This window comes from Eschrichtius robustus, chromosome 19 (assembly GCF_028021215.1).
Source record: "Eschrichtius robustus isolate mEscRob2 chromosome 19, mEscRob2.pri, whole genome shotgun sequence".
NCBI lineage: Eukaryota > Metazoa > Chordata > Mammalia > Artiodactyla > Eschrichtiidae > Eschrichtius > Eschrichtius robustus.
This window is the reverse complement of record NC_090842.1, coordinates 19,907,851-19,917,667: the sequence shown is the minus strand read 5'-3', so window position 1 is coordinate 19,917,667 and position 9,817 is coordinate 19,907,851. Positions and strand designations below refer to the sequence as shown.

General features: G+C 61.0%; 2 protein-coding genes across 6 annotated transcripts; both read left to right on the top strand.

Annotated features, from left to right (window-relative positions):
• Position 1: 1 nt before the first annotated feature.
• Positions 2 to 5,610, top strand: HSF4 (heat shock transcription factor 4). Of its 4 annotated transcripts, none has more exons than XM_068527643.1 (13): positions 2 to 687; positions 1,316 to 1,424; positions 1,514 to 1,641; positions 1,733 to 1,857; positions 2,124 to 2,199; positions 2,339 to 2,403; positions 2,919 to 3,015; positions 3,268 to 3,395; positions 3,517 to 3,744; positions 4,271 to 4,376; positions 4,475 to 4,540; positions 4,669 to 4,738; positions 5,376 to 5,610. In XM_068527643.1, exons 1-13 carry the CDS (start codon positions 565 to 567, stop codon positions 5,432 to 5,434), a joined length of 1,380 nt encoding a protein of 459 aa, XP_068383744.1. In that variant the 5' UTR covers positions 2 to 564; the 3' UTR covers positions 5,435 to 5,610. The 4 variants fall into 4 exon arrangements, with proteins under 4 accessions (XP_068383744.1, XP_068383743.1, XP_068383745.1 ...); XM_068527642.1 differs by lacking the exon at positions 5,376 to 5,610 and adding an exon at positions 5,022 to 5,338; XM_068527644.1 differs by lacking the exon at positions 5,376 to 5,610 and adding an exon at positions 5,022 to 5,338 and having other exon boundaries at positions 3,242 to 3,395; positions 3,621 to 3,744.
• A 128-nt stretch (positions 5,611 to 5,738) lies between these two features.
• NOL3 (nucleolar protein 3) lies at positions 5,739 to 9,541 on the top strand. Of its 2 annotated transcripts, XM_068527660.1 has the most exons (5): positions 5,739 to 6,096; positions 8,350 to 8,449; positions 8,556 to 8,858; positions 9,003 to 9,308; positions 9,402 to 9,541. In XM_068527660.1, exons 2-5 carry the CDS (start codon positions 8,365 to 8,367, stop codon positions 9,407 to 9,409), a joined length of 702 nt encoding a protein of 233 aa, XP_068383761.1. In that variant the 5' UTR covers positions 5,739 to 6,096; positions 8,350 to 8,364; the 3' UTR covers positions 9,410 to 9,541. The 2 variants fall into 2 exon arrangements, with proteins under 2 accessions (XP_068383761.1, XP_068383762.1); XM_068527661.1 differs by lacking the exon at positions 8,350 to 8,449.
• Positions 9,542 to 9,817: the final 276 nt, after the last annotated feature.

Sequence of the window (9,817 nt, the reverse complement as noted above, 5' to 3'; positions counted from 1 at the left end):
ACCAGCAGAGGCCGGAGGAGGGGTCCGGGCAGGGGTGGGAGAGCTCGAGACCTCAAGGTTTACTTCCACTGGTACGGCTGCGGGGGTCAGTGTCGGGGCACTCGCATCTTCGGAATGACAACGCCCCAGGGTTCGGCGGGAGGGGGCCAGCTTCTCCTTCCCCCACCCTCCCGCTCTCAAGCTCGCTCCTATCTGCCCCTCTACCCGAGGCTTCACTATGCCCACGCCATCGCCTTATAGGACTTTCCCAGCCCACACCACGCTGTGTACGCTCGATTCTCCCGAAGAACAAAGGAGGAAACAGCGGGCCTGAGAGAGGGGTGGGACTCGAACGCAGGTCTACCGCCCTACCGCCCCCCGCCCCCACGCACATACTGCCCTTTCTGTCTGCCAGTGCTGAGGCCGCGGTCAGAGCCCCGCCCCGCTGGTTCGCACGTGGCCCCCACCTGACCCGGCGCCGGGAGGCGGAGTAGGGCGGAGCGGGCGGCAAACGCAGCACTTTCCGCGGCTTTGACAAGCCCGCGGCGGCCGGGCCCAAGCGCTAAACAGGGCCGGGACTGCGCCATGCAGGAAGCGCCAGCCGCGCTGCCCACGGAGCCGGGCCCTAGCCCCGTGCCAGCCTTCCTTGGCAAGCTATGGGCGCTGGTGGGCGACCCGGGCACCGACCACCTGATCCGCTGGAGCCCGGTGAGGGCTGGGGCCTTTCGACTTCCTCAGTGGTCCCCGGGATTCCTCCACGTCAGTGAACGTCCACGCTCACCCAATCCCTGCCTGGGACGGGGCTGAGGGTCCCTTGATTCAGCCGTCCAGGGTATGCGACGGCTTGGAGGGGGTATTCGAGATGGAGGTGAGGCGACTTCCTCTGGGCAGAGGAAAGGGTAGGAGCCTTCTGGAGGAGACCTAGAACCCGAAGGATCTTCCAGGTCATTTAGTTCCCACCCTGCCCGTCAGACAGGTTGGAACACAGAGGCCAGGAGAAGGGAAGGGCTGGGCCTGGTTCTAGTTCAGAGTCACATCGCGGGTCTGGGAGCCGTCCGGGGCTGGAACCCAGGTTTGGCCTCTGCTCCTCCTTTCAGAGAACCGAGTACGGAGTCTGGGTGGGCTGGGATGGAGATTGTGGTCGCCCCAGGCTAGGCCAGAGCTGGTTCTGGCCTGGCCTCGTCCCACGTCCCCACGAATGGCAGTCTGAGTCCCCAGAGTGAGTGCGAGTGTGTATGCGCGCGCTAGAGCGCTGGCTTGGCCGTGGGCGGGCACAGCTCACGGTGTCGTCTGGTCTCCGCCCGCACGGTGGGTGGGCGGGCGGCGTTCTCCACAGAGCGGGACCAGTTTCCTCGTCAGCGACCAGAGCCGCTTCGCCAAGGAAGTGCTGCCCCAGTACTTCAAGCACAGCAATATGGCGAGCTTTGTGCGGCAGCTCAACATGTGTGAGTCCCTAGGGCCGGGCGGGACGCGGGCGTGGGTGACTTGGTGCGCGGGGACGGGGCAATTTACGCCCCCACGCCCTACTCCCTAGACGGTTTTCGGAAGGTGGTGAGCATCGAGCAGGGTGGCCTGCTGAGGCCGGAACGGGACCACGTCGAGTTCCAGCACCCGAGCTTCGTGCGCGGCCGAGAGCAATTACTGGAACGCGTGCGGCGTAAGGTGGGGGCGGCCTGCAGGAACCAGCAAACCCTGGTGTAGGTGGGACAGCTGTTTCCTGCGACTGTGACTTGAGGGTGCTTCCCACCTGCAGGTGCCTGCGCTGCGCGGCGACGACGGCCGCTGGCGGCCTGAGGACCTGGGCCGGCTTCTGGGCGAGGTGCAGGCTTTTCGGGGAGTGCAGGAGAGCACCGAGGCGCGGCTGCGGGAGCTCAGGCAGTGCGGGGGAGGGGGCGGAGGAGGATGGGGAGGGGGAAGGGGGGGTCTGGGCGAGAGGGCACTGGCTTCCAGGCGTTTCTGGGCAGCTCCTTCCTCTCTCGTGCCTTGGCGCCTCCATCAAGACCAATGGGCCGAGCTGAGGAAGTCTGTTGTCTATGGACGGATGATCATCCGAGTGGGCGCGGGTTCAGGCCTGCCATTCTGTGGGGGGTGGTGACCGGGCGAACTCTCAGATGCCTCAGCACCCTCCCACGCCTTTCCCCCAGGCAGAACGAGATCTTGTGGAGGGAGGTGGTGACGCTGCGGCAGAGCCACGGTCAGCAGCACCGGGTCATTGGCAAGGTGTTCCTCTCCCCCCTACCCCACTTCTCTCTCTCACTCCTGAACGTACCCCCCCCAGTCCTGGAAGCCACCTGGAGTGCCTCATTAGGGTGGGGGGGCAAGGTCCAAAGTATGAGTTAACCCTTTGCTTTCTCTTCAGCTGATCCAGTGCCTCTTTGGGCCACTTCAGGCGGGGTCCAGCAGCACAGGAACTAAGAGAAAGCTGTGAGTGAGAAACCCAGGGACGCCCCCACCCCTTCCAGGACCCTCACAGAAACCCAGGCAGGACTCCTTCTCCTCCAGAAGCCCCTTCACTCATTCTTTTCCCCTGCATTACAGTCTTCCTCACCCAATGGCCATCCCCCCAAGGGCCCCCTTCCAGGGCTTTCCCCCTCTACCCCCAACCCTACCACCAAACCCCCACTCTCAGACCCCTCAGTTCCAGGACCTTAACCCCGTATTTCCACCCCGTCATCCCCTTCCCCCTCACCCCAAAGCATCCCAACAGCAGAGGGTCTGGGTCTCAGACCATGCTCCCTCCCTCCCCTCTCTACCCCCAAAGGGCCCCCATCTCTGGGGGGAGCCCCTTCTGCCTCCAGCATGTGACTGATGCCCTGGCAACAGGCCTCAGCTCTGCTGACTTGGCTGCTGGGGCCTGTGGGAGGGAGGTGGTGCAGGCTGAGGGGCATGGGAGATGAATCTACCCAGCCCCCTGCCTGTGCCCTGGCCACCCTGCACAGGTCCCTGATGCTGGATGAGGGGTGCCCAACACCAGCCAAATTCAACGCCTGCCCCCTACCTGGTGCCCGCCTGCAGGACCCCTACTTTATCCAGTCGGTAGGTTTTTGCTTCTCCTCTCTTCCTTAGAGCACAGCTCGGTTTATGGAGAGCCTGTTCCCTTTCCCCATTCCCCAAAAAGAAGAGAAGATGGAGGCCAGCCTTCCCTCCCACCAGACCCAGGCTCCCCAGCATGGGCCCAGCCTCCTCCCTCAAACCTTCCCCCTTAGATCTAGCCCATGTGGTACTGGTTGGGTTCTGGCTCACCCTGTGGCTTGAGGTGAAGGGCTGGGCCTCATCTTCTACTTACAGCCTCTCCCAGAGACCACCCTGGGCCTCAGCAGCCCTCACAGGGCCAGGGGCCCCATCATCTCTGACATTCCGGAAGACTCTCCATCCCCTGAAGGAACCAGGCTTTCTCCCTCCAGTGGTGGCAGGAGGTAAGAGGGACAGGGGCTGCCCTCTGGGGAGCCTGTGGCGGAGGGCCTGGCAGCCCAGATGGCTGTGGGGATGGGGGAGAGGTCAGTGCCAGGGTCTGGCTGAAGCTTTTCTCTGGTGCAGGGAGAAGGGCCTGGCACTGCTCAAAGAAGAGCCAGCCAGCCCAGGGGGGGAAGGCGAGGCCGGGCTGGCCCTGGCCCCAAACGAGTGTGACTTCTGCGTGACAGCACCCCCACCGCTGCCTGTGGCTGTGGTGCAGGCCATCCTGGAAGGGAAAGGGAGCCTCAGCCCCGAGGGGCCCAGGAGTGCCCAGCAGCCTGAACCAAGAGGCCCCAGGGAGGTTCCTGACAGGTGAGCAGAGAGACCATTTTTGACTGTAAGCCCTGTGGGCCACTTCTGCAGCTAGATCAGCACTAACTAGCCCCCAGACTTCCCAGCCTTCTCTGCCCCTTGGTGGCTGGCTCAGGGGGGTGGTGGGCGTCGGTTGGGCACCACGGTGTCACCTGATTTCTCAGAGCTGCTCTAAGGAGTACCAGCTTCAGAGGCCCATGGAAAGTGGAAACATCTCAGTGGTAGGGCTCAGGAATCTGCATTTTAAATGCAACCACTGGGGTGTTTGTAAAGATTGTAAAGTACACAACAGTTTAAGAACCACTGGTATTGATAATTGCATAGGGAGGAGACACAACCCAAACCTCAGGCCAAAAGTAGGAGGCAGAGGCACTCTCTGTGTGCCCCTCTATGTGTGTGTGTGGGATCCTCTTCCAGCATTTTCTGTATGTTGTCAGATTTAGATCCTGATGTATTCAGGTTCCTTGGGAACCTAATGGGGGGTGGGGTTGGGCACTGCAGGCCAACGGCAGTTTTCTGTGCACAGGGGGCCTCTGGACCTGGAGAGAGGAGCCCGAAGCCCGGAGAGTCTGTTGCCTCCAATGCTGCTTCGGGCCCCCCCTGAAAATGTGGAGCCTGCAGGGCCCTTAGATGTGAGTACACCTTCAGTAGGGCAGGGGCATGGGGCTTGGTGGGGTCCAGCTGTTTGTGCAGCCTGGGGAGGACACCATTGACCCAGAGCTCCCCCTAGGTGCTGGGCACCAGCCTCCAAGGGCGGGAGTGGACTCTCATGGACTTAGACATGGAGCTGTCCCTGGTAAGATGGGGGTGGGGAGGGCAGGGGGTTCAGGGTTGTTCAGCCAAGCCCTTTAGTCCACAGCTGTTCTCTCTCAGCCAAAGCCCCAGCTCCCCTCCCCAGCTGCTTCCTGGGGTTCTCTCATGCAGTTGCAGCCCTTGGTTCCAGAGAAGGGTGAGACTGAGCTGGCGGTCAAGGGGTTAAATTCTCCAGGGCCAGGTAATAATTGTGGTGACTCAGGACCTGGGGGTGGCCCTAAGGGGCCTGAGCTACCACGATTGTGTGGGCTGGGCAAGTTGGTGTTTTGGAGGGAAATCCCCCCCGAGTCAGGCTGCTCTGCAGAGTACTGCTTAAGCTGCTTGAGCCACTGGAAGAGAGTGGGGAGGTTGAAAGTGGATGTTTCATCCTAACTGACCGGAGGGCAAGGCGAGTGAGGCTCTCCTTCCCTGAAGAAAGGAGGCGACCGTTTCTCCGCGCTGAGCACAAACCCCGCCCCTCCTAGGGAAGGACTCCATGCTGGGGGCACCACTCCTGCTGGATGTCCAAGCCGCTTTGGGAGGCCCAGCCCTCAGCCTGCCGGGAGCTTTAACCATTTACAGCACCCCTGAGAGCCGCGCCTCCTACCTGGGCCCAGGGGCCAACCCCTCCCCCTGAGAGCCCTCTCCACTCTGAAACCAGCCTGGCTGAGGGGGCGGGCTGGCCGGTAGCACGCCCAGCTCGGCTTCCTTGAGCCCCTGCTGGAGGCTGAGTGAAGCCCCTCCTACTCTGGCAGCCCCTCTCCAATACCGAGCCCTGCATAAAACTGCGTTTTTTTCTGTGTTTCTGTTCTCTTTTCTCTACCGACCATGGAGCACAGAAGTCATGGGTGGGGGGCGACTTGGCATTCGTAGCAGGGTCCAGATCCTAGGGCTTTAATATTTAATCGAGGAACCCTTGAAGGGTGGAGGTGCTTGGGGAGCCTGCCCCTAGTTCTCCTGCTTAGGCCCCATCCTCCGGGTCCGAATCCAGGGCTGGCGCGTGGCCACTGCGACCTCCGGGAAGCGGGGGCTTTTGGCGTCACACCCGGCACCGCAGTGCATCCGTTCTGTGAGCCTGGGTAAGCTGGTCTTCTCTGAGCCTTGTCTGTGACAGGCAGAGATGGGTCGACGAGAGGATAGGTGTAAAACGCCTGGGAATTGCCGGGGTACTTGGGGCCGCGGGCTTAACTGTCCCCTCCCCGACTCAGCCGGCGTGCCCGGGGTGAAGAGGGAAAGCCGACTACGTGTACGAGCCCAGGCGGTACGCGACCTCTGTGGCCTGCCTCCCCGCGTCCCGGGAAGAACGGCCCCCTTTCCCCACCCCCTCGCGGTTCCCGGCAGCCCTGGCCGCCCCGCCCCCGCCGCAGCTGCTGCTTCCATCCCCACCCCTCCCGGCCCTTTCTGCCTTGTCATCTCCTGCCCCGCCGAGGCTCGACCCGTGAGTGGGGCCGCCGGGAGCGCACGGACCGGGAGCCCCCCCGACCCCCGGCTGCGGTAGGGAAGAGAAGCTGAGTTTGGGCAAAATCCGCACCCCACCAAAACCAGCCGCGCCCGAAGGAGGTCTGTGAGCCCCGCCCCTCGGCAGGACTCTAGCTCTGGGGCTGGGTGGAGGGGAGTTAAGGGTTAGCACGTGCGCAAAGGCTCCCGCAGTTTTCCACCACCTTCGCTCCCTAGCAGACGGACGCGCGGGGAGCGAGGTGGGGAGGGCGGCAGAGACCCCGTCCACGCCTCGTAACTGGAGCTGCCTGGTGCTCCGGGAAGGATCTGGGCTGTGACCACTGAAGGAGATAACTTCGGTATTCACTTCTGAGCATTGAGTTTCAGGGAGAGGACCCGGACCAGCTGGGGTCTCTGCACCCCAGACAGGACAGAGGACAGGACTCGGGGTAATGGAAGGAGGAGGCTAACATGAAAAGAACTTGGGGAGGCGTGAGAGAGAAGGAGGGGCCAGTCTAATCTTCCCCCTCCCTCTCTGCACCTGTACAGAGTGGGTTCTGTCCTCCCTCCCTTCCTGCACTCGATTTGGGGGACAGGCTCTGGAAACCTCAAGAGAAGAGGGCAGAGGATCCACAGTACACAGTGCAGTGATGTCAGCCTAGTGGTGAGGGTATATGTTGTTCACTGGGGTACAGAGGAGAAGGAACCAGTCTGCTTGTGGGACACTCAGGCATTGGGGTGGATGAGGGGACATTTGAATCTTGGAGGATGGATCCACAGCATGGAGGGAGGAAAGGGCATTCCAGGCCTAGGCAACAGCATCTGCAAAGTTTGGGAAGTGCCAGTACTGAGTGGTGGAGGGAAGTGGGGGAAAGCCTGGCTGTCCAGGGGGTGGGAAGTGAACAGGTAGTCTGGATTCTCTCTGATAAGCTGTGGGGGTGTGGGGGACAGGTAGTTACGGCTGACATTTTGCTTGGCAGGAGACCTTGTAGTTCAGGCTGGAGCAAGTCAGATTCCACTTCTGCCAGTTGATCTCGCTGAGCCTGTCCCCTTATCTGTAAAATGGGGACAAAAGCCCTACCCCAGAGAGTTGTCAAAGTCGCTATTCTGTGGGAGTGATGGGATAGGAGTGAGCGGTACTGAGAGAGACTGTTATAGGAGATGAGGTGACCATAGAGGGGTTGAGGGAGATGCTGATAACTCACTGAGAAGTGGAGGAGTAGCATTTGTCCCTGATGGGACATGAAGGGAGAGAGAGGGGTAAAGGGTAGTCCTGGTCTCTGCTCATGGCCTGGGGGAAGGGCTGACACTTCAGTATGGCTAGGAGGGGTGAAATGACCAGGGAGGCATAGCATGACACCAGGTAGTGAGACCTGGGAAGCAGGATGGGGGCTAGGACCAAATCCTAGACCTGGAACCAGGTAAGGAGGTAAAGGAGGGACCCCAAAGGGAGGACGAGACCCAGGAGGGTGTTTTGTGGACAAAGCCAAGGCCAGGGGAGATGGGCTGAGAGAGGGAGTGGTCCAGGGCCTGACCTAATTGCCCTTAATGCCAGGGGCCTTGCTGCGTGGGTCAGGCCACCCAAGAGGAGATGGGCCATTGTCCTTGGTTGTCAATAAATGAACAAAGCAGATTAATTTCTGCCTAACACCTGCTGTTTGGGAGAGACAGCCTCTCAAAATGGGAGGATCTATGGAGGAAAACAGTGAAAATTCAATATTTGCTGGTAGCTTTTATGAGTTGGGCCCTGGGTACTTAAAGATGATGGCTGTAAATCATTCCCAGGGCAGCAGGGAGACAGTTTGGCCTCAGGTGATGTCTGGAGATCTCGGTCAGAGCTAAGACTCAAGAGAATTCAGGTATCCCTGCTCAGGTATTAGAACCAGGAGAGACCATGAGACCACTTTGGGGTTACAACATGGTGGTGGCATTGGTGAGGTGGTGCAGGGGCAGGGCCTGTCCTGGAAGGATGGACCTCAGGATAAGGGGTCTGGACTTCCTCCAGCTGGTGAGAGGAGCAGCGGAGGCTCTTAGCACTTCGGGATCTGGGAGAGGGGGGATTCGGGGCTCTGCAGGGTCTAGGATGGAAGTGAAAGGCTAGACTAAGTAACTGGTGACGTTGACAGAAATATTGGAAAGACTGGGAAGAACTTGACTGCAAGCTGGGTGTGGGGTATCAGGATCAGTTGTAGGTCTTTCTGCCTGTTAAGTTGGGGAAGCAGGTTGGGAAAGAGAAGTTAGTTTGGATAAACTGGGTCTGAATTGATCGCAGGATCTGCAGGTGGCAGGGGCTCAGGAGGGAGGACATGCTTGGGGAGAGCTGTCAGAGTAGGTAAGGGTCCTTGGAAAGCCACAGTTAACATTTATGGACCGAAGGAGGAGCCTGAGGAGATGGGACAGAAGAGGCCAGGGAGGCAGGAGGACGGATCCTGTGCTGCACTATGGAGCTGGCCTGCCGCTGACTGCCGAGATCGAGGTGAACTTAGACCCCAGTCACGGGTGTTCACTGGGGCCCTGGGAGAGAGGTCAAGGTCAGGGGAGCTCCGGCCCCCACTCCCTGTCTCCCCCCACCTCCCATGCAGCCCTCACCATGGGCAACACGCAGGAGAGGCCATCAGAGACGATCGACCGCGAGCGGAAACGCCTGGTAGAGACGCTGCAGTCGGACTCGGGGCTGCTGCTGGATGCGCTGCTGGCACGGGGCGTCCTCACCGGGCCCGAATACGAGGCGTTGGACGCGCTGCCTGATGCCGAGCGCAGGGTACGCCGCCTGCTGCTGCTGGTGCAAAGCAAGGGCGAAGCCGCCTGCCAGGAGCTGCTGAGCTGCGCCCAGCGAACCGTGCGCGCGCCGGACCCCGCCTGGGACTGGCAGCACGTGGGCACGGGTGAGAACGGGGGCGGGGCCTATGTCAGAGGAGGGGGTGTGGCGTGGGAGCACGGAGTTGAGGTCTTCCCCAAAGACCCGCATGTGTGCAGAGGAAACCTCAGAGGGGTAAAATGAGCCTGAGACACTCCCACCTCCGCCGCAGGCTACCGAGAACGAAGCTACGACCCTCCATGCCCAGGCCACTGGACTCCTGAGGAAGCTGGCTCAGGGACCGCATGCCCCTGGCTGCCCAGAGCTTCAGATTGCGATGAGGCCCGGGGTCCTGAGGACTCCGAGGCAGCGCAATCCGGAACCCTCGAGGAAACTGAGCCAGAGCTGGAAGCTGAGACCTCTGAAGAGGCTGAGCCGGAGTTGGAACCCCAAATGGATCCGGAACCAGAGCCAGGGACAGAACCAGAGCCAGAACTGGAGCCGGAGCCCGACCTAGGGGCTGGGGACGAATCTGAAGGTGTGAGGCCGACCAAACCTGGCGGGAGGGCGTGGCCTGGGAGGCGGAGGGAGGGCTCCACCTGACTGACCACACCCCTTCCGTCATTTCTAGATTCCTGAAAGCCTTAACGCTGACAGGCCGCTCCTCGCCCTAGCAGGATGGGATCTAGGATCCTGCCCTGCTGGGGTCAGATGCCACGAAGGCTCCATCTGGCCCAGTACCACTGAAAGTGAATAAACTCTGGAGGGTCAGCTTGGACTCTGTGATTCTGGCTCTTTGCCCAGGAACTAGGGTGTGGATTTGTACCTCTAAGTCCCAATGACCTGGGCAGCCCCCTCAACCCCTTTCCATCCTCAATAGCCCAAGCTGTACCCCTGGAGACCTCAGACCCAGGTCCCCAGTGGGACAAGGGCCAGACCCTTGGGCCCTGCTCCACAGCCCTTTTATCCTCGTGAACCATTTGGGGACATGTGTAGTCACCAGCCCCACCTCATGAAAGCCCCTAGGCCTGGCACAAAGAGCCAGGA

Bases quoted from the DNA above. Each gene is read 5' to 3' on its own strand.
- HSF4 (XM_068527641.1), top strand. From the start codon at position 565: ATGCAGGAAGCGCCAGCCGCGCTGCCCACGGAGCCGGGCCCTAGCCCC. The intron at 3,396-3,516 runs GTAAGAGGGACA...TCTCTGGTGCAG, and splicing joins CCCTCCAGTGGTGGCAGGAG to GGAGAAGGGCCTGGCACTGC. The intron at 4,377-4,474 runs GTGAGTACACCT...AGCTCCCCCTAG, and splicing joins AGCCTGCAGGGCCCTTAGAT to GTGCTGGGCACCAGCCTCCA.
- NOL3 (XM_068527660.1), top strand. From the start codon at position 8,365: ATGGGACAGAAGAGGCCAGGGAGGCAGGAGGACGGATCCTGTGCTGCA. The intron at 8,450-8,555 runs GTGAACTTAGAC...CCTCCCATGCAG, and splicing joins CGCTGACTGCCGAGATCGAG to CCCTCACCATGGGCAACACG. The intron at 8,859-9,002 runs GTGAGAACGGGG...CCTCCGCCGCAG, and splicing joins CTGGCAGCACGTGGGCACGG to GCTACCGAGAACGAAGCTAC.